General features: G+C 41.8%; 2 protein-coding genes across 4 annotated transcripts in view; both read right to left on the bottom strand.

The window, feature by feature from the left end:
- FAH (fumarylacetoacetate hydrolase) overlaps positions 1-15,125 on the bottom strand; it is a 31,599-nt gene extending 16,474 nt beyond the window's left edge. Inside the window, exons 1-11 of the mRNA XM_077827693.1 lie at positions 14,983-15,125; positions 11,395-11,505; positions 10,093-10,214; positions 8,313-8,362; positions 6,498-6,588; positions 5,893-5,990; positions 5,689-5,741; positions 4,530-4,629; positions 3,621-3,751; positions 2,702-2,777; positions 1,328-1,374 (exon numbers count right to left, since the gene is read on the bottom strand). Of these exons, the coding sequence (XP_077683819.1) occupies positions 1,328-1,374; positions 2,702-2,777; positions 3,621-3,751; positions 4,530-4,629; positions 5,689-5,741; positions 5,893-5,990; positions 6,498-6,588; positions 8,313-8,362; positions 10,093-10,214; positions 11,395-11,505; positions 14,983-15,063 (960 nt within the window). The 5' untranslated portion in view covers positions 15,064-15,125. The remainder of the gene's footprint in view (positions 1-1,327; positions 1,375-2,701; positions 2,778-3,620; positions 3,752-4,529; positions 4,630-5,688; positions 5,742-5,892; positions 5,991-6,497; positions 6,589-8,312; positions 8,363-10,092; positions 10,215-11,394; positions 11,506-14,982) is intronic.
- A 3,927-nt stretch (positions 15,126-19,052) lies between these two features.
- ZFAND6 (zinc finger AN1-type containing 6) overlaps positions 19,053-23,025 on the bottom strand; it is a 49,266-nt gene continuing 45,293 nt past the window's right edge. For 2 of the 3 annotated variants that reach the window (XM_077827694.1, XM_077827695.1), the window contains exons 5-7: positions 22,712-22,771; positions 20,669-20,782; positions 19,053-19,996 (exon numbers count right to left, since the gene is read on the bottom strand). In XM_077827694.1, coding sequence (XP_077683820.1) covers positions 19,848-19,996; positions 20,669-20,782; positions 22,712-22,771 — 323 coding nt within the window. In that variant the 3' untranslated portion in view covers positions 19,053-19,847. The remainder of the gene's footprint in view (positions 19,997-20,668; positions 20,783-22,711; positions 22,772-23,025) is intronic. The other variant, XM_077827697.1, reaches the window with a different exon arrangement.

Raw genomic sequence — 23,025 nt, forward strand, 5'->3', positions numbered from 1 at the left:
AGCAGAATAAGGACAATGGGCTTTAAAAAAAAAGCAGACTTTAGCAGACTCAGATAACTGGTAGGCAAGAGCTGATGGGAAGAAAACCTAAGGGTAAAAAGGAGTTCAGGAGACGTGGCAGTTTCTCAGAGAGACAATATTAAAGGCACAACAGCAAACTATGCAAAAGAAATATAGGAAGAATAGCAAGAAGCCAATATGGCCATATGAGGAGCTTTTAATGACCTAAAATCAAAAAAGAATCCTACAGGAAAGATGGAAAAATTGCTAAGATTGAGTCCAGAAGGGTACCACAAGTATAGAAGGACAAAAATCAGAAAGGCTGAGGCACAAAATGAGTTACAGTTAGCGAGGGACATAAAAGGCAATTAAAACAGGTTCTATAAATACATTAGGAGCAAGAAAAAGATGAAGGAAGTTGTAAATCCACTACTTAGCAGGAAAGAAGAGCTAATAATAGAGGACATCAAAGCATTTAATGTCTAGTTTACTTCAAGCTTCACTAAAAACATGGTGACCAGATGCTGAACACTATTAATATTAACAAGGGGGAAGGAGCACAAGCCGAGTGAGCAAGAGAGAGAGAGAGAACAGGTTAAAAATATTTAGATACATTAGATGTATTCATGTCGGCAGGGCTTGAGATAATTCATCCTAGGATACTTCAGGAACTAGGCTGCCCTAATTTATATTGAGCCCACTTTTCCTCACCCTTCTGGGTTCGGTAGCCAGTGGAGTTGAGTAAAACTCAAGGCTTAGGCCCAATGTTAAACACTGGCTATAAAAATAGCTGCCTAGAATTTGTCTCGCAATTGTTTAAACTCTTTGGGTTAGAAACCAGGAACTAAAATCCAGTGTGGACACAAAACACACTATGAAATCCTGCAGCTGGCATGTCCACATTTATTTGACTGGTGTCCTCCATCGCACTTGGACTGGGGCAAATGCTGTGTTCACCTCTGTGTAACAGCAGTGATGCTGGAGGCAAACACACGCTGGGTGGAATTGGGATGTTTTCATCCATCTTTGTATAGTGTGCGCCCTTCCCCCACTCTGCCCTCGCACCATCGCCAGCAAAACTATTATAGCACACGTAGAACTTTTTTGGTGCTAAGCCCTAGTTGCAGGAAAAGCCAGTCTCTGTTCAGAGCTGAAGCTCCCAAGTGTTTGTAAATCAGCTGGGACAACAGGCATCACCAACTTTCCTCTCGTAACAGGCCTGATTCTCAGCTAGTGTAAATCAGTGTATGCTGATTTATACAAACTGAGTATGGGACACAATGTGCCAGCATCATTTGAAATGAATGAAATTAAACCATACTCTTACCTTAAAGTTTGATTTGCATATTGTGGCTGGGTTGCTCATTCCTTCTCCTAAAGGGACGGGGGGGAAAAGCAATCAATGGGAAAATTGCACTAGGTGAAGACGTCTATGGCATTTTCATTTTATGGCTGGACAGAGGCTTCCATTGCCATTGTCAGGCTCAGCAGAAAATAAGCAATGACATACTGTGTCTTGGTAGGAAGGGCTGCAAGAGGAGGAAGTATGCCAAACAATCTGGTTTCTATCCCCTGCTCTGCCACAGACTTCCCCTATGACTAAGTCACTTAATCTCTTGTACCTCTGCTTCCCTCACCATAAAATGGAGATATTATTTCCCTGTCTTCTAGGGGAATTGTGAGGCTTATTTCGGACAAATGGCAGGATCTACAGAAATACATAGTATTATTAAAAGGAAAAATCTCCTTTGCTATTTTCATTTTCATGATACCTTACCTTCAACATGATTCTAGCTTAAGTCCTTATGTGGCCCTCATCAGTAGAATAGCATTCCGATTTTATGACGACACAGAGAGACTAAGTGACATGCCCAAGGTCACACAGGAAAACTGTGGCAGAGCAAGGAACTGAGTCTGTGACTCCATAGTACAGGGTACTGTCTTAACCATTGGCCAAACCTTCCTCTGGTTCTCTCTTTGATTCTCTGTATCAAACTTTTGCTGCATCATACCAAGAGCCCATGAACTGTACCCGTGAAGGGGATGTGTTGGGGATTGAAAGGCGAGAGATGGCAGATACACAATTTCCTGGACCCCCTTGCTGGCCTGTTCTACTGGGCGTTAGGGTGCCGAGCTCCTCTTCTACTGATACACATGCAATAGCAGGACCATGACAGCCCTGCACATTAAGCATAGCATCAGAGGGTCATGTTCTGATCCCTATACTCATTTCGGGACATACCTTACTCTACACGTCCCAATGAAGTCAGTCATCTTTCACCTCTAGTAAAACACACATTCTTAGTACTCTTTCCCTGGTCTTCCCTCTCTCCATTCCTTCTGATTATTAGTTACCACTTGTCACATCTTGTTTTAATTAGACTGCAAAGCCATTGGAGTACCGTGGAGCTCTGAGCCCGCTTGGGTGTCTAAGTGCCATCAGAATAAATAAATAAATAAATAAATAAATCTTCAAGTTGTAAAATGGTCATATGCAGCCACCGCAAGGGGACTGTTTCCCACAGTACAGCACTGCACTGAACTAACGAGTGGGCACATTATGAGCTTTTTGACCTTTCTCTGACTCAGCAAGTATTGCCCTATGCGGAAATCAGGATCCCAGAATGGATGGAACAATATGTCTGAAACATGGCGGATTCTACATCACTTTAACTCCACAAATCATGAAGCGTTACTGTACCTTTGATAGCGACAAAGAGATTTATGTCAAAAGCATAGGGTTCTTCATCGCAGAGGTATGGCAGTGGCTTGGGAACCTAAAGCACATAACAAGCATTACAGCCTGAAGGCCAAAAGGAAAGAGAAAAGTCTAGCACATACCTGGGGACATTTAGTAACAGCTCTCTTCCCATTCCCTTTGCCTTCATGAATAATTGCCTACCCTACTGCTTCACATACACAATTATGTCACAAATGTTTACACCACTACCGAGGTATTCATTTAAGCAAATGCACTTTTTCTCCTGGCCTCCAAAAGCGCTCTTGATTTTTCACATGGTTGTTAAACCCAAACAAATAAAATTTAGTGCACCTTTGTCCTGATTTGGCACACTGTGTGTACTCAAAGTTGGCAGAAGGCTTGCAGTTTCAGACCTGAGAAGAGCGATTTGTAAACTCTCTTCACTGTATTAAGTCTAATTAAATGGCTACATGCCATAGAATCAAATACCCTCAAACTATGGGTAGGCTTGATTCTTGATCAGAACATTTTAGCTAGAGCCCATCATCCCTATCACTTACTGTAAGCACTCGAAGTGTTACCAAATTCTAGAGAGAAGCCTGCCGATTAGCACTGTTTCTAAGCACATATGTTTGAGAGAGATATTCTTCTTGTGCTGCTCACATCTGCAGATGGTTTTCTAAGCTATGCAGCCATACTCACCATGACTGAAAACCTGGCCCCACTGAAGTCAATGTGCATTTTCCCCACTGGTTTCAGTGGGGCCAGGATGTCATTCCATATCTTGGAGGCAGGATCAAGCCTTGAAGTCAGTAGAAAGGTGCTGGTACAACCAAGAGTTTCTGTTCTCAGACCCTAGAGACCTTCATTCTATTTTCACTCAAATCATTTCTAGCGACCCAGCTGTTCTCTTGCTAACCTGGACCGGGTTTGGCAACACAAATGGCATGAGAGCTTCCATAGTAACAACCCATGGAGAGATGGTTGTGCCAAAGCTCTTGCCCAGAAATGGACCCAGTGGAACATATTCCCACTTCTGAATGTCACGAGCTGGAAAAAAAGGAAAAATCAAAGAAATATAATGAAATTTTCAGAGAGTTACACAGACTTCAGGCTAGTGATGGAGTGCCAGATGAGAGCTCTGCACACCAACAGCCAGCACCATCCACAGAACAAGCAACGAAATGCTACCCACTTGCCCAGGGTAGTTCAACCATGACCTAAAGCAGTCATCTGAAGGGCTCAAAAGTACAGTTCGAAGTCCTCTGGGTAGGTCTCGCTTAGGAAGAGCAGCCAAAGTTAGATCAGGGTTCGTTAACTCCAACCCATCCAATATTTTTACCCTAGCCTAGACACTGGTTAACATCTTTTACTTCCATTTAACTAGTTAAAATCAATCTTAGGGTCCATCTTGATTAGCTACATTGAGCTACAAAGTGTTCACCCGTGTCTACACTAGGGAATATGTTGTAATTGTTAACTCTTTTCCCTCTAATCTACAGCTACCCTCTGCTGAGTGCGCCAGCTATGGCAATGATTTATGTCACATCCCTGTCAATCAGGAATTAGACCTAAAATCAGCTCATTTCACGTAGACAGCTAGATGACTTCCATTAGGAGTAGCTCTTAGTCATTACTGACCTGAGCTGGATTTGAACCAATGCCTGAGAGTTGTAGACTGTATTCTACTCCCACAGCCCTCAGCCCATCAGTGTCGTGAGTAGTTTACATTTCCATCATTTAAAACAAATACAATATCTGTCAATATTTTAAATATCTTGCAACAGCAAAAAGCATTCCCCCAGGGAATCAGAGTAACACTTATTACCACTCCAGTCATTCATAAGGACCATTCCAAAAATGTGCTCATGAGCTGTGTCGACTGGGATAGGCTTCCCAAACTCGTTTCCGGGGCCTACAAAGAACGCCTGAAATGGAAAAGAAAATGCTTTAACCAAGTCAAAGTTTTGAAAATAAGACCTTTGTTTACACCAAGACAAATCCCCTGCAGGTAGTGCTACTAAAGAGGAGGGCAGACAAGACAGATAGGGTAGAATGTGATTTTACTTGCTTTCCGCATTAACTTTAATTGGAATCTCCTTGTGCAGATGAAACAAGTTACAGTTTTTTCCTTTCCCCGTGTGAGAGAGCAGGGTTGAATCACCTGAATAGTAGTGAGCTGATAAGACTCAGTTTTCTGGGGAGGAGGGATTGCTCAGTGGTTTGAGCATTGGCCTGCTAAACCCAGGGTTGTGAGTTCAATCCTTGAGGGGGCCATTTGCGATCGGAGCAAAAATTGGGGATTGGTCCTGCTCTGAGCAGGGGGGTTGGACTAGATGACCTCCCGAGGTCCCTTCCAACCCTGGTATTCTATGATTAAACTCAGGGCCTGAATTTGCCAAAAGGCACTCTCATCTAAACTGCAGCTCCCACATGCACAGAGCTATAGCTAGTGCACTAAGAAATATGATCTAGTCTCCCTATGCAGAGGTTCTAATTTCCTGTAACAGAACCTTACGCAGCGAACTCTATGCTTCCCGTTTACCCAACCAAGGGAATCTTCCCTTCTTCTCTCCATCCCACTCTGCTTAGACCTTTGCAGCTACAGCGATCAACTTAGAGACTGGCTAAGGGGCATGCCATGGGCTAACAGAAAATGAATATACTGGGTATTTCTTACAAGAGTCTCACTAAAATACACCGTCCCTACCAGTCCCCAATATGCAGCCACTGTCTTTCACACCCCTTGCACTGGAATGATACTGAAGAGAAGTTAACCTAGAATTGCTTTCTTTCCCATGCAACTCTTAGGCATGGAATTCTCCCCTTTGAAGCAAGTTCTACAGCAGGCAATATACCACCCAGATGGAGGTGCTATAAGAATGGTACCTGTATATAACCTATGTCATGTTACGTTTTCATAACAGGCTCAGCTTTTTACTCTTTTATTAAAGGGAAAGAGATGTAATGTAATGAATACATCCTACCATTTCTAACTCAATGTCCAAAAGTTTGCAAGCACCGAACACTGGAGGTTTAGCTGTGAATTAAACAGACAGAAAGGTGCATTATGAAGCTCAAAACAAACAAGCAAAGAAGCTAGAAAAGACAAGATGCAGCCAAACATATTCCAATGCCATGCTGCTCGCTAAGGAGAACAGTGCATTTCCATGGCATGACCACGAACTCACCATCGTCAGGTTGCATCTGCCCTACTGGTCTTTGAATTGGTGTCCCAGACACCACAACTGAAGATGCACGGCCATGGTAACCAACGGGTAAGTGCAACCTTGTTAAAGCAAAGCATTGATTGTGTGTTAAATGCTGTATTACAATCACTAGAACCATACACTGTGGAAGCTCAAAGCACTCTACAGTAAGTTACTAAGTTTCACTGTCTAACCACTTTAGAATACATTTGTCCTCTGAATAGTGCCACCTTTTTAGGCATCCATATTTATTTACTGACACTCAGTCATTGGTTTCTTGCTATATGAGAAGAACCAGCTCTCAGATTAAACTGTCTCTGAATCAAGGAGCTGCAACTGACTCCTTGCAGTCACTCCTTTCTGCTACAACTAAGCACAGCTCAGACATAGCGGAGAATGGAGACGTGGAGTTTCAGACACTGTGGGACAGATCCTCAGCTGGTATACATCGTCGTAGCCATAGCAGAGTTATATGTGCACTAGCTAGAAATCTGTCCTTGGGGGATTATTTTCCTGGAAGGTTACAGAGACCTTTGCAAAACATGTAAAACATGACATGTGAGAAAAAAAATAACTGAACTACGAACCAGTTAGGCATCAAAGCATTCTCCTTCCCTCTGAACATGATCCCAACATTTGTAGCATGTTGCCTTGAAGAATAGAAGTCAGTGTAGTCTCCTGGGAAAAAGAAAAGCACAAAATATAGATCAACTGTATGAAAACCCTTATCTGGTAGGGTGAAGGGGCATAAACGTTCCACATTCTGTTACCCTGAAAAGGATGGGGAAGGGGAGAGAGAAGTAGAGGAGTTTGGAAACATGTAGTCACAAGACTGTAGTAATCATACAGATGATCTATAAGAGGGGATGGTTGCCAGCTGCACATGGAGGATAACGCAACGCAAAACTGGTTACACACTGCAAAACTGTTTATTTTTTTTAAAACTTGCAGTGAAGAGTGGCAAGAAAAAACACCATTTCAAACCATTAGCTACAAATATATGAACAAGCCATGTGCTTTGTATAGTTTAACCATTTTCTATTGTCATTTTCATTTTGCTGATGCCATTGAGAATGCAATACTGCTAACAGAGGAAAGGATTTTGTAAACAGTGCATTTACTGCCCCCTAGTGCCCTTTTTGGGAAATGGTTTGACTCACACTTCAATTACCTTGGTAGCCCTGATGGAACTCAAAATGTATGCAGTGAGAATGAAAAATATCAAAGATTATAAGAGACTTTTTTCCCCTTCCTAGCTCCACCCTTACCTGCTGAGCCCACACATGGTTTCAGGTTCCCAGTCTAGCACCAGTTCCAAAGTTATTGACAGAAACAGTATTGCCAATTCTTGTGATTTTAATCACATGTCTCCTGCTATTTTGTTACAGCTCCAGCAGTCAGGTGATTATGTGAGAATCACAGCTTTCATTTAAAGAAAAAAAAGGCTTCCCTTATAGTTGCAGAGAAAAGCTTAAAATTTGACCCACATGCACCATAAAGGCTCAAAACCCAGAAGGCGAATAATATTTTATTTATTTTTAACTCTCACGATTGCTGGTGCCTGACCTGTTTGAACATTTGGGTTTGGTAGTACTGCAGAAGAACTTGCAGGCCACAGTGGCAGAGATAATTTTTGAAATTCAACTGGTCACAGGTTAGAAATAAGGCTGATTTCACCCTGTCTCCCTTCCTTGGTTTGTATTTATCAGCTCTGTTAAAATCAGCCTCGATCCCCCATAAAAACACACACACTCATACAGGTCTTGACTTTTCCTTCACCTGAAGGTCATAATATATGTGCTCAGATACCATAGTGACCGACAACCCTATAGAAATACGTGGAAATGGTTGCTCTGGTGCTTTCCAGAATTGTCAGATGTAATAATTTAACCTAACGAGAGTTACAAGTCCCCCAGCCTCCATAAACCCAGGACCTGCAGGAGTCATCTTGCAACATCAATGCAAAATTCAGCCCAGTGCTCATCCTTGGGGCAAGCACGACACTGCTCTGCTAGGGAGGATCTAAATGGCACAACTGAGCCTGAAGTTATTTGTAGTTACATGACACAGTGTTCTGAAATCAAGATAATCATCTGCCTAAAGAAAAGGGCTTTGAGCCAGTGGGGTCATACGGGCCTTTGGAGACATAGTTCTGACTTCAGGGATTAGGGGAACCAAGGAACCTTGATTTGATTAAGTTAGTAAAAGTTGCTTACATCGGTGTTAAAATACAGCACACACGTTTTATTTGTGACATCAGTAATATCTGCAATTAATCCGTAATATCTACTTTACACCCATTCCTTGTCACAGCCACAGTCTGACCATCCTGTACATTTGGGGCATGTGGGAGTCTCAGTGGCTACAAGCAAATCGTGTAGGTATCAATTCACGAGACTTACCGATTTTAGCTGGAAGGTGCATTATAGTAGAGGCCTGAGGTACAAATGCTCTAAAAATACAAAACAAAGATTACAACTCTCAAAAAAGCCGGTGTCACCCTGGGCTGGCTTAGAGGAAGTTCAGTCTCTTTTTGCACTAACTTCGTTCTGGCACCTGCTTTGAAAAATCTTGCCTTGCCGCAATTCTGTGCTAGCTCATGGTGTATAAAGTAAGCGCACAGAGGGTACAGGCTGCTATTGCACTGAAGTGGTTAACTGATTCTACAAGCTCCTGTGAGGAAATGTACAATAGTGCACAGGAAGGGTTGCATGCCTGGAAGACCTCATTCTTTTCCTACAGCAGCACATGGGAGGAAATGCATCCACTGAGATGCACTGGAAGGTGAGTATAGATGTGTCCTCACTGCACTCTACTGGATGGAAGGTGTGATCTCAAGTGTTTTAGTTTCAGTTGCCCTCCTGCAGGAGGCCTACAAAGACACTAACAGCCTGTATACTACTGACGGCAGTAAAGCTCAAAAGGTCTCTCCTTAGCACAGCTGTTAAGACACCCTTGTTTTCTGACCTCACAAGTGCTAAACCCTTCAGGCCTCTGGGGATACGTCTACACTGCAATAAAACACCCGCAGCTGACTCAGGCTCGCGGGGCTCAGGCTGTGATTGGGTATAAAATTACAGTGTAGATGTTTGGGCTTGGGCTGGTGCCCAGGCTCTGGGAACCTGAGGATTAACTCTGCAATTTTATAGCCCCCCATCCCGAGTCAACTGACATGGGCCAGTCACAGGTGTTTTATTGCAGTGTGTAGACATACCATGACTTTCATGCTGCATGCATGGAATTTATGGGACTAGGGCTGCTGGCCTCCTGTATGGGCGACCGCCCTCCACCTCTACCCCTCACAGCCAGCCCAAGGCCCCTTTAACCCCCAAGCGCTAGGCCCGAACCGGGGAGGGTAAGGGTTGGAGGCACCCTGGCCGGGGGCTCCTGTGGTGCACCAGGCTCCACTTGCTAGTCCTGGCAGGAAGGGGAGGGACAGTACTTCCTCCTCCTCTGCACTGACCATTCCCAGGGCTGAGTCAGACTCACCTCTGGGAACCTCCCCCACCTGCATGAAGCACTGCATGCCCTCCTCCCCCTGCTTATTGCGCCCATCACTCCCCAGCTACGGGGGGAGCTGCCCCCGCATTTGCCCAGGGCACCATTTTCCCTAACACCGGTCCTGCATGGGACTATACAGATATCTATACATGCAGCCAGCTCCGATTTCATTACAGCAAGGAACCCGCCTGAAAGTTTACCTCAGGCTGATACTGTATTGTGCCTTCTAAGTTTACAAAAGGCCTTGAGAGCTACACAACAGATCCATCTCTCCAGAGCTATGTTAAATATTTACACAACGCCACTGTTAAATGAAGTATTGAGGGAGGGAAAGACGACTGGAACCGCAGTGACATTCAACTACCCTTCTCCAGGGAACTGGATTCTCTGCCAGCGAGGCTATAACACCTCTTTAGGTGATGGACTGATTGCTTCTGTTTACACACCAGCAATTTCTAACAGTAGTGTGCAACTAGCTCCCAAGCCTCAATAATAATAGCAACCAAACTGCTCCTCTCCTCCGACTCTCCACGAATATCTCCTCCAGCTGGGAATGACACCCCAGCTCAAAATACAGACAGACCCTGAGAAGGCTGAAGTACCAAATAAAAGTGCTTTGTACATGTGATGAGGAACCACGAGTGTTAATCTTGAGTCACTTCCAGCTCCCAAATGCCTCACCTTTTCCGTAGCTCAGAGTTGTCTCTCAGTGTTGGCTCACTGGCCGACAGTAGCTTTTGGAGAAACGTTCTAGCTTCCTTCCAAGCTTCGTGGCCCAACCCCATGAAGTCATTAAGGGTTGGCTAAAACACAGTATGAAGGTAGAGATGTGTGAGAGAACATTTGTTTTCTCAACTCCCTTTGCTGTACATGTGGGGTATCTCCTGTGTTACCAGTACTGAGATTACATTACTAATCCTGAAGTAACAGGCAGCTCCATGCACAGAGACCCTGCCTATCATGATCATTAATATGGTCTTATTGTTTCTTTGTGCTCCCCCACTTGTCAACCAGTATACATCTGTTGTATCTGACTCATACTTAGATTGCAATGTCCCTTCCCCAAAGAGAATGTTTTTGTACAGCATTTATCACTATAGGGTCCTGATCTGTGCGATAGGTGCTCTTGCAAACCAAATAAATAAATAAATCGAATAATAATTAAAATAATCATCCACCTACATCTTCAAATACCATGGAAGCTTGCAATGACAAGACTAGTTGTGATCTGAGATATAAATTATATTCACCTCCCATGCAGAGAGCCAGCAAGGGCTATGTACCACTTAAATCCCACTTAATCCAAGTTGTTTCCTCTTGGAGATTCTTCCTTATGAAGATGCCAGAAATATAGGGGTTTAAGTGGGATTGGAGTGGTGTATAAATCTTGGTACTGGCCCTCTGAACTCGGTAGATTTCACTCCGTAGTGCACTTCTTAATCAACAGAAAGAAACTTTTAGGAGAGCTCATTTATTTTACTTCTGTCTAAATTTTAAATTGCAGGTGCTCTTTGTTAGTGGCTCCATTCCTAAGCGATGTAGGTTCCAATTCAGCAAAGTGTGCGCTCCCCCTACACCTGCCACTTCTGCACAGGAAGGAGAGGCCTGCCTGTGCTTTGCTGAATTGGGGCCATAGTTAAACCATCTAACTCTCTGCTTCTGTGGATTGCTGCAGAATCATCTGAGTAGCCATGTGCACTCAGTGCCAACCCAGCACTGTTACACTCCAGTTTTAAGCCAGTAATTCCATTCAGCAGAGTTACACTGACATGAAACAAGACCACCACAATGGTGAATCAGTCCCAATTCCCCATGCCCCCCACCCCTTTTTTTTTTAAAAAAAAAAGGACAAACCAGCAACTCAAGCATGCACCTGTAAACTACCATAATGCTCTCGATCAGAGTCTGGGTCACTAAAATTTCACATGGCATTTCATTTAAAACATGGTGGAGATGGACATTGTCAAATTGTATGATAAATACCTGGTCAAAGACATCCTGGTGCTTGGAGAGGGCTGGTCCACTAAAAAGATGTTTAATAGCACTCAGTTCCAATACCTGGTCTCCAATTGCCACCCCAATCCTGTGCCTAGGCTACAATTGGAAAAAAACGTGTTTATACCTGTGGCCAATAATGCTCTTATGAGGGTTCTGGGGAAAAACAAGGGAGTACAAGGAGTTTAAGTGGGGCAGGAGTTGAGGCGCTACCTTGGTGCCTACCTTACCATAGTTATAATTGATGGACAAAGGCTGCTGATTTTAAAATTTAAGAGGAAGGCAGGGGAAGCTGCATTTTTTTTTTGGCAAATTCCTCACAGATTTTGAGGGTGGAAGGACACCCTTCCACCCCAACCTTCCAGGGGTGGGGTAAGGGGAGGATATTGCCCTTCCCTCCTGCCTATCCATCCATGGTACCCATATATACCCCCCACCCCATCACCATAGTATCAGAGGGCCACACAACCTTTGTGGGTTCATCCCCAAGTCCCCATGAGGTAGGGAAGTGCTATTATCCCCATTTTAGAGATGAGGCAGAGAGAAGCTAAGTGATTGCCCAAGGTCACACAGGAAGCTTGTGGCAGAGCAGGGGACTGAATCTGAGTTACCCAAGTCCCAAGCTAGTGCTCTTATCACTGATCCATCCTTCCACATGAGGAGGTGGAAAGGCTGGTGTGGAAGGTTCCCTCCATGTGTATATTTACCTATCACTAAAAAATGAAAATAAAAACAAAGCAAAAACGCTGCTCATTTGTGACAGTTTTTAATAGGATCTACACAAAAACTCTGTTCAGAACTTGCACTGCTGTCTTTGCAGTGGCACAGACTACATCCCCCCTACCACAGCTGTGCTGAAATCAGAAAGATGCTTTGGCATTACAAACAGAAGTTCCAACTGGTAGTGAATTTAAATGAAATATAGCCATAGTAACCAGTTTCATTCCAAAGAAAAGTACAGATATTCAATTTTGTCTCAATGAAAATAGAATAAAACCAGTACGGATTAAAAAACAACTGCTTTCAGCCTCTCTTCTTTGAGCAAGACCCCAAATCTGATTTGCACAAATATAATCCTAGATGTTTATTCAGCAGGCATTCCTGCCAGAAAAATCTCAGGGCCGGACAAGTTAATTTGTAACCTGTAGCCCTAAATAAAATCTGTTATTTTAACAGAGCGATTATTATAATATTGTGATAGGACATTAATTTCCAAAAGGTATAAAATTATTTGAATCAACGTTAAAAAAAATTGAGACATTTGCGCAAGAATAGTTACTAGGGAAGGAAAAAGTGCACTATGTAGTAACACACAAACACGCATCCGGGAACAGATTAAGGGCACGTCAGCACTGCAATAACACACCCACGGCTGGCCCATGTTAGCTGGGTCGGGCTGTGGGACTATAAATTTGCAACGTAGGGTTAGCTGGCTCATGTTAGCTGAGTCGGGCTGGAGCCTGGGCTCTGGGACCTTTCCCACTCATGGGGTCCGGTCCAGAGCCCAAACTCAGCTTGAGCCCAAATCAGCTGACAAAGGCCAGCTACAAGTGTTTTATTGCCATGTAGACATGCCCTTAGTTTCATCACCCAGCTTTTATCTTTGGAAAACACCAGATAATTAGTGCCAAGGCTCTTCTATGCTGGAATTCATTTTTAAACTACAACTGAGAGGCAAAAACAATGCTAGAGTAACTGAGAACCATTATGATGATTCTGCAATGTTCATTAACCATTGATAATCCTCCAGCTTCTGTTTCCAGAGGTATCTGCTTGCCAGCTCTCTCTTTTATGATGTGTGTTGGGGGGGAGGGGAGGGGAGGGGTGGGGTGTTTCAGAGGCTCCTGTCCTTCATTGCTAAATGTGCACATGAATGTAATCTGTTGCAAACAGCAGCGCTGTACAGTAAATTGGAGGTACATGGTGTGATTTTCAAAAGGAGTCTAAGAGTTAGGGACCCAGTTCCCATTGAAATGGCAATTGGGTGACTAACCCCATTGGGCTTCTTTCAAAACCCTAGTGATGTTTTCCTTGTATGGCCAGAAAATATAAGTGTTGCTGTAGCTGTGTTGGTCCCAGGATATGAGAGACACAAGGTGGGTGAGGTCATAGCTTCTTCAGGTCAACTTCTTCAGACTTGAAGAAAAGCTCAGTGAAAGCGTGAAAACTTCTCTCTCCCACCAACAGAAGCTGGTTCAATAAAAGATAGGCCCTCACCCACCGTGTCTCAGAAAATATAAGTCCCACACTGTGGTCCTTGCACATATGAATTGAACGGAACAGTAAATATATAAAACAATGGTTTTCAACCTTGAGTTATTTGCGGACCACTACAAATTTCAAATGGATGTGTGGACCCCTTTGGAAATTTTAAACATAATCTGTGAACCCCCAGGAGTTCATGGACCACAGGTTTAAAACCACTGTTCTATGGGAATGACAAACTTTTGCGGCCCCCTTAGACAGTCTGTGGCCCCCTTAGACAGTCTGTGGACTCACAGGAGTTCACAGACCACAGGCTGAAAACCACTGAGATAGAAGATACAGTAGAGACTTGACTTGTCCAAAGTCACTCAGGTTAGTCAGTTGCAGGGTTAGGAACAGAACCCAAGTCTCCTGACTCTCAATCCAAATTAGGGGGAAAAATAAAAGGGTAGGCCCTTAATTTATAGGATTAGAATTGTGGTCCTGTAGACCACTATCATGTTTAAAACAAACTTCACTTGAAAAAGATATTTAGCTTGGAAGGATTTGATTTTTAATCAGTAAACATCAATTCCACTGTATATACAGGAAGTGACAAAAATATTTAATCAATAATAGTCCAAATTTACTGACATGCAAAGTAAGAAAAATGTTGCTTGAGAGCTTATTAAAATTTGATTTAAGGATATTTACTGTGTATATTGACATCTGATATTGACAATTTGTGTTTTAATGCTTATAAAACTAACTTTGTATCTCAATAGCTACTGTCACAGCCTAATTATATTTTACACAGATTATTTCTTTCATCAAATTTAGCTTTCAGATACATCAATTCATATTGCTTACAATGTACATTCCACAATACAACTAAGATTAGTAGTATATAGGATAAAAGTTAAAATGGGGCTTTGAGAGGGAAGAGGAAGGAGAGGTTAAACTCAGCCATAAAGGAGATAATAGAAAATGGTGCTGGTAAAGAAAAGTGAAAACTTTATAGCATACAGAGGGGCATGAGGAAATATAGACTTTTATACTCAAAAAGCAGAAAATATATTATATGCATTTAATATGGATTTAAAGTAAAGTACTTATAAAAAATATGTTCTTTAAAGAAATAGCCCTCAGGTCATCACATCAAGAAAAGACAGTATAAATGTTGAAGCTTCCTAGTGTAAACAGCTAACCCCTAAGATTCCCAGCCAGGAAAGCCTTTCCTGTCCCTGGCATCTGGGGATCATCACACAGCATTTGAAAAAAGAAAAAGAAAAAACTTTTCTCCTCATTCATAACCTCTGAACTTCAGAGCAAAGATTCACCCACAACAGCAGCAATCTTTGCAGCACAAAGACAAAGCAGCAGATAACTCACCTTCTCCTCTGTAGAGAAAACCCCATACGGAAGGTTCTGAAGAGGGAAATCTGAGTTCTCTTCTATCTGGATGAAGGACATTTTGAGCTCAGGGCAAGCTATGGTGCAAACACGCTCTCAGCTCGGCTACAACCACACCAGGAGAGCCTCCACATGTTGCATTAGACAATGTGGATCTGCCAGGCCCACCCTCTCCTTCAGCCTCAAACCAATCAGACGCCACTCTCCAGCCCACCCCCTTCAGCCCTGCTCCTGCTTGTAGATGGTTAATGAATACCAGAGTTCTGCATGACTCAGCAGCACGGGCCTCTGCACCATTAACCGTTTCTGGCTAGAGCCTCTTTGAGAGGAGTATATTGTATGGTTACTGAAGGGAAGACTATTCCCCCTTCCTGAACCCTTGATTACTGGGAGAAGCTATAGATGTGCACCTGCTGGGCCAGGAGACATATTTGTTTCCCATCTGTTGGGGGCACTTGGCTATAGAAGTGATAGTAACAAATGACCCTACAAGAACCCAGGCACAAAAGGGGCAGCTCAGATACCATGGGGAAAGCAGACAGTTTTTATTTAGCATTTGTTCAGTTTAGAAGTTCCACAAGAACCTGATTCCATCTATAAAGCTCCAGCTGCTGAGGTGCAAATATCTGCAAACAGTGGCAAAGGACAGAAACCACCACCTCACTCTACCCCATATCCTTGCCAGCCCTCCTAGGTCCTTTGGAGGAAAACCTAGACCAAAAAATTAAAAACCCAACACCACTGTTCTACATGTGGACACAAGGCTGAATGTAAAAGCAGGACTTTTTAAAAAGAAGAAAAAAATAATGAGGTAGGATGGGGGAGAAGATTCTTTTTCTATAAAGATTTTTAGACTCCTGGCTATCAAACCACAAAGCTGATTAACCCAAATTGATTTTGGTGGGGGATGAGTAGTTAAATGAACAAAGATTTGCTTGGATTTATTTTGACTTGCTCTGTCTGCTCTTTAATGCGGGAATCGTAGGACCAGACTCAACTACTTTAAATTGGCACAGCTTCATTGACTTCAGTGGTGCTATGCCATTTTACATGAGCTGAAGCCTTGGCCCATGTAATTTCAGGAATGTTCTTTGCAAGGAAAAATTAGCTTCCAAGCAGTTATGTACTATGTTTAACTGAAGTAATATAGTATACCGTGAGATTTGAATACCTACATTATTATGGTAGCCAGCATTTATTGCTAAATATTTCCACAGCTGATTTGATTTTATCTATGCCCAAACAAAAGTCATATAGTTAAAGCATTAAGTTTTGAGAATGTGTTTCATTGAAACACACTTAATACCCCTTCCAGAATTAGGATTTCTTATAGCATCACATTTAATGATGCAACAGATGCACTGGTATAAAGGGAATTAAATGCTCATCCGCTAGCATCAGGCAGACCATTTACTAGGATGTGAAGCATCAACGGTCATACTACTGTCATTAAGTGCAGCAAGAGTCAAATCAAACTCCAGTGTGATGTGCTATTTCTATTTTAGTGCATGAATAGTAGTAAATGGTGAAGGATGTTGTTCAAAGTCTATTCATTGTATCCAATGCACTTAACTCCTAGAGGAATTTTTGTAAGCTTGAAAGACAATGATAGCATGCCCTCAACAGCCAGGCTACAAAGACTTATTTCATTGGTTCAAAATAGATTTGCACGGAGGAGGAACTGGATAAGGTTGACTCTAAATCTTTGTCAAATACCCCCATCTGATTTTGGAATAGCAGCATTTTAAGCTCTAGTTTCCTCCTGCTTAAGGGTGGTGGTTCCCAATATGTGAGGTAGGGGGCACAGTCGTTCCTGCCTCATGTCATAAGTGCAGAACCAAGTGGCAAAGGGAGCCCTGGAGCTCCAAAGGCAGCTGCTTTCCCTGCACTTGTTTCCCTCCTCCTCACTCAGGGACGTCAGCCTTACTCCTGCTCCTCCCTCCTCCATGGAGCAGAGAGACTGCAGTTCCTTTTAAGCCAACCAGCTTCTCTTTATGCATGTTGTGCCTGTTCTCTGGTCAGTCCTGCAGCAGCACCTCCACACCAATGGGTCACTGTGCTAAATATGTAGTGGAGATGGAGGAAGAGAAAGGAAGCTGGGGGGGGGGGGACTGACATTGGGGGGAGGAAGAAAATAAGGGAGACGGGCCAAAAACTGGAGAAGGAAGATGCAGAAAACGGGAAGGGAACTGGGTGCAAGGGTAGAAGGGGGAGGGTAAAAATGGTAAGCAAAACCTGCAAAAATATAAAAAAGACAGGGAAAAATACAAGAATCAAGGGAGATGTGACTACCATGCTATGCCATTGCATGATGACACGTGGATGCACTGTTCACAAACATCATAAATGAGGATCTTCTTTAACCCAAAAAGACTGGGGCACCATTGAAATATCTTGATTTGCAAGACCCTGATTCATGCCCTCCCCCCATGTTCCATAGCCAACGAGTCCTTAGGAGTGCATGGTTCAAAGTCCATATCTGATTTTCAAAGTTAAAACCTCCATATGGTGTTCCTGAAGGTATAAAATGGTTCTCTCCATCATCTGAAGTTGTAGATTACCTCACATGCTACCTGATGTAGTAAGACCCTTTGTGCAGTGCAATGTACGGTACTTGTCTGGTAATTGTCAGCAACCACTTTTCCTGCAGGGTTCAGAATTTTAAAGGATGCATTCAGCATTGATTAAAGAAAATTAACATTTTAAATAAAGCCAAAATCTTGAATGGCTGAGCAACTGCACACAAAATCTCATTTGTTCCACAAATATTTGAAAGCTGTTTAATCGGAAGTAAGAGTCACCAAGAGAAAGGTAAACTGAGGATCAGATCCAGAGAGGAATTTGAGTCCTACTTCTGCATATGTGTAAGTTTTGAAAAGAATCCATTGTGGGGTGAGCTTACACGTGCAGTTATAAAAAAGTCACATACATTGTTATAGCTATAGCACATAGCCTTTAAACAGACATTGGTGATTAGGTGGGTGTGACCATCTGTGGGCAGAGTGACTATCCAGGACTTCACAAGAAAGGCAGATATGAGTCACAGAACAACTGCAAGACAGCCTTGTCTACCCTGCCACTTCACAGTGCTGCAACTTTCTCACTCGGGCTCTGAAAAAACAACATTCCCCTGAGCACTGCAAGTTTCAGCACTGTAAAGTGGAAGTGTAGACAGTGCACCAGCCGTGCTCCCAGAGCGGTAGCTACTCCCCTCGTGGGGGGGGTGCCGTGACTATGCAGCCACGTTAAAGTGCTGCCATGGCAGTGCTTGAACGTTGCTAGTGAAGACATACCCTGAGTGAGAGAAGTTGATTCACAAGCCGCCAGGTCTGTTAAATGGACACTAAATCTGAAAAACTGCCTAAGGGTTTCTAACCTTCGTATAGCATAGGTCACATCTTAATGAAGAAGTTGTCTCAAGGGCCAGCTCTCCCAAACAGAACTGCACAGACCAAATCCCGTAACATATGTTAAATCATCACAAATTAACAACAGCTACAGCAACTATTTACATGGAAAAATGACAATATATGTTTGGCTACTTTGAATGCAATTTAGCAGACTGAAATCATGAGGAGCCATCACCCTGTGACTGCCTGGTTCTCCAAGCCAGAAGTGGCTCCCACAAACTGCAATGTTGGAACCTCTGATCCAGTCAATTTCACGAGGCTAAAGGAAAAACAATTTCATTCACTTGCCCCAGGAGTTCCCTGTCACCTTTTATGATCACATTTACCTATTTTATATATCTTGTTGCTGTGCAAAAGACAAGCGGGGAGAAAAAAAAATCACTGACTGTATACAAAAAGTGTTTTCAAATGGACAAGTTAAGAATGCCGATAATGACTTTATTCCCTCCAGTCTTTCAATAGGTAGGTGTTACTTGTAACAGTAGGTAAAATAAATTCAGATAAAAGTTGATTTAATTGCCATTCAGATCTACAAGGATATCAGAATGCATTGTACCTGGAGAAAGAAGAGGTCCAAATCAAAATAAAGGGCTGAAAAGCAATCAGTGTGATAGATATCAGTGATCAACACAAAATACCCCAATTTTTTAAAATTTTATTTAATCAAAGTTAAGACGTGGATAAACATAAATACAGCACAGTTACTTCAGATCATTCTTCATATTTGTGTACATACAGACTGATGAATGTAATCCCAGTGAAATCTTCAGTCAGCAATGAAGTGCATACTAGCCTACCCCGACCCCACACACACACAGAAACAAAATCAATTTTTTTTTAAAAACCACACAAACTTATAATCTCAGCACACACTCTCTCATTACAAATGATTCATACATAAATAGGTAGTGGGTGCAAACAAGCTAATATGCTAATATGTATAACCTTTCTTGTTAATGAAAACCAGAAGCAGCCATAATGATTAAAATACATTCAGTTACTGATAACTAGTTGTGCCATGAGGCATTACCAAAAAAGAAATCGTGCTGCAGAGAAAAGCTATATACAACAAGAAAATAAACTGCGAAGTTAATGCATGCATGTTTTGTACTGGAAAAGCACAGCCCTCCCATGTTTTCTCCATGTTTGTTATAAAAGCCCTCTGCACTCAACTAAAATTAAAATGATCTTAAAGGATAATACTTGTAAAGTTTACTTAAGTCTTCAGCCACAGAAAACTGCAATGAAAATAAATGTTCAGAGTCATTTTCAAAACAAAAAACAAAAACAAAAATCTATTCTTCTGATGACATGCATGATTAAAAGATCTAGGCAAGATACACTGCTCTACATTCCTGATGACTAAGGAAAAAGCTCAAGTCAATTTAATCTGCAGATGGTCAGGGGATTTTATATTCCAGCAGAAGTAGCAGTTCAGATCTTCTGAATCTTTTCCCCAACAACTACAGGATTTTCTTTCCTGATTTTCTCAGCAGCATCAGCTTTGTAATTGTAAGAGCAACTGTGTACATCTGAATAACGGTGCACACCACAGTAAACGTTTCCACACCGGCATTCAAACCCTGTAAACAGAAATATTGATCTATTAAGATGGACACTAAAGATGACTTAATTCTACAGGTTTGGCCTTTTTAATATCCTAAATACTACATTCACATTCGTTATCAACTAATCTCAGTTACCAGCATCCGTCAGTCAAAGCCAGTTTCTGCTGCCAAAATTGCTGACATATAAAGCACCGAAGTTATAAATCTTTGTTGTAGTGATTATTATAAAGAGCCCTCACTTCAAATATGCATTGCTATACAGCACTACAAAAATACAGTCCCTCAAGACTTACTGCAGACATTTTTTCAGTCACCAAGCGGAGGAACGACTCAAACGATTTTCAAATACTTAAACTGAATCATACTACTTCATTATGAAGGCTGATTAATGAGCAGACTATTACATTTACCTCAACTCTCCAGGCCATTATATAAGAGCTCCCAAACAGGAGCACTTGTAATGAAGAGCATTTTGCTTAATAAATGAAACAGTTAAACACAAGGACATATGAAAAGTCCTCTTTAATAAGAGCTACTGGTTGAAAACACCTTAGGGCCAACTTTTACTTCAAATCCATCAAAGTCAACAGACTAACCCACATGTGAATCTGAAGGCAGAATTTGGTCCTTTGATATTAATTGCATAACTTAGTCTTGGACTAAGAAAGAAAATGAAATATTTCTTACCAGTAAGTCCCACCTTCTTCCGGCACATGAAACAGCGATTCTTTTTCTGTTTTGGTTTGTCAAGTGACTTGTCTTGTTCTTCAGATGTAGACTCTGCACTCTCTGACACTAAAGCTAATATAAAAGAGATAAAAACTGAAAAAAGAGTGGAAAAAATTGCAAGAGATTTGTTTGAGCCACAAGAGAAATTTGAAGCCTATTTTGTAAATTCAAGCTCTGGGACTTGTAACCTTGTTGTAATCAATTTTTCCTTCCATAATCTACAATCCAGTCACGTGTGGAACTCTGCTTTAGCAATATTTCTGCATCACACAACAACAAGTGCACTTGAGCTCCCTCTTTCTAAATTTAATTATCCAACCTGACTCATCCAAGAGAGAAGTCAGTTGACAGTGCTAAATCTTTTATATACAATTCATAACCTACAAACTACTGTAAGGACTAGTAAGAAAGAAAGACCAAGGTTTAAATATACACACACTGTTCCTTTTAAATCTCAAAAACCAAGATTTAAAAATGGCTCTGAAGTCACCAAGTTTGGCAAGATGCAAGTGTAAGGTTTAACAGTTCCATAAAATTGTTACAATTAGCAGTATTCAAAGCTGATTCAAGTCAAGTGAGAAGCACAGATAATTTACCAGAGTTCAATAAAACACTTCTCCCTTCCGCAATACTGCCTCACAATGCTCTTATGGAGGATAACAATATTGGATCAAACAACTTTCGGTATGTCAGATTTATGCTACTGAAGGCTAAAGACATCCATTGCCAATGGAGAAAAGAATTTAACTATGAAATCCGAGGGAGAAGGAATTACCCGAAATGAAAACTACATCTTTTTGGGAAGGTGGAGGTGTAATGTTTCCAGGCAATTCTAATCTTCTCTCACATCTGAAAGAGACTTGGGCTGCATATGGGAGAATCCGAGTAGAGAACATACAAATGAACAAATTGCCTGACCCAAGAAAAACAGGAGTGGTATTTTGTTCAGTTGCTGCCCTCTTCTCTACACCTGGGTGTATCAGAAACTTACAAAACTGACAGCAAGGGAAATTAACCTAGTTTTAAATGGGTCTGTAAGACAAACACTACCTACCAGCTATCTGCTAGGTCACAACAGGACAAGCTTTCACTGCCTACGTTGTAAGAAAGTGAACAGAAGAAATAGGGTGTGCAAAGGAAGGGACAGAGAAAGAATGAAAGGAGGCCGCAACTGGGTGAGTGCCAGCAAAAACAGGGCTAATCACATGAATTGCTAAAGAAGGGATACAGCAGTAGTCCTAAACGTTTGTCTGCAACTTGGCTACTTTTTCTGACAATATTCACACAGCTGCATGCTTACCAGGCAGAATCTGTCAGAGATACGGTGAAGTATCACTTAACAGCTCTCTACCAATCTCACTACTACTCCTAAAGACTCACCTGACAGTTCATACTTTTTCACCCTCAATAGTATCTGAATGTTTGGGGTGTCTTTAGTATGTACATACAACTTTGAAATTATCAGTGGTCCAACTATAACTGCCAAGTGTTTGTTAACTAGAAGTCCACTTTGTAGACTGCCAATCTGACATGCTGAAAACTAATAAAATCAAAGGTTACAAGAGGCAGGAAAATAAGTTTGGATGCAAAACAGAAGAATCTAAGTCTTTTAGGACTAACAGGATGAAATTCCAAAGTAACCACCTCCACTGATCTACTCAAAGAGACTTGGGACAAAGCAGGACATGCAACAGCATGTACAATAGCAGCAAGGTGTGCGCAAGAGAGGAAAAACCTCATTTTAGTGAGTTATCTAAAAGTAAAATTAGTGAGCTGCAAAATAAAGATTTGTTACAGCAAAGACCTAATGCAAATAAATACATCAATTTGGTTGAAAGGTTAACCTAGTGAGGATAAATATATAAATGAAACATATCCATGAAGACATTCATTCCATTATAAAGCAATATTACCATCATGACACATTTGTACCAAAGAATTTTATACAACCTAATATGTGTGTCACCAAATGTATAGTATTTAAGTAAAACTTTCACTTACCTATAGTACATAGTTTAAAATCTGTATCATACATCTTTCCTCTCTCTCTGGAGCCTTCATCTAGGAAGTCAGGATCATCTACATTATTTTCTATGCTTGTATCAAAGTGTACTCTGTTTCTGAGCCCCTTGTAGTATCAAGTAAATCTAAAATATCCATCAACAAGTCCTCTCCCATATGGCCTACTGAAATACTCTATCTAGGTGAGGTCCACCGATGTTGACTGGGATGGGACATTTTAGATCCATTTTATTTACATGTCTTAATAATCTGTGCTCATTTAAAATTACTTGTTTGCACTTTCTATTTAGTTT

The sequence above is a fragment of the Eretmochelys imbricata genome, chromosome 10, assembly GCF_965152235.1.
Source record: "Eretmochelys imbricata isolate rEreImb1 chromosome 10, rEreImb1.hap1, whole genome shotgun sequence".
NCBI classification, from domain to species: domain Eukaryota; kingdom Metazoa; phylum Chordata; order Testudines; family Cheloniidae; genus Eretmochelys; species Eretmochelys imbricata.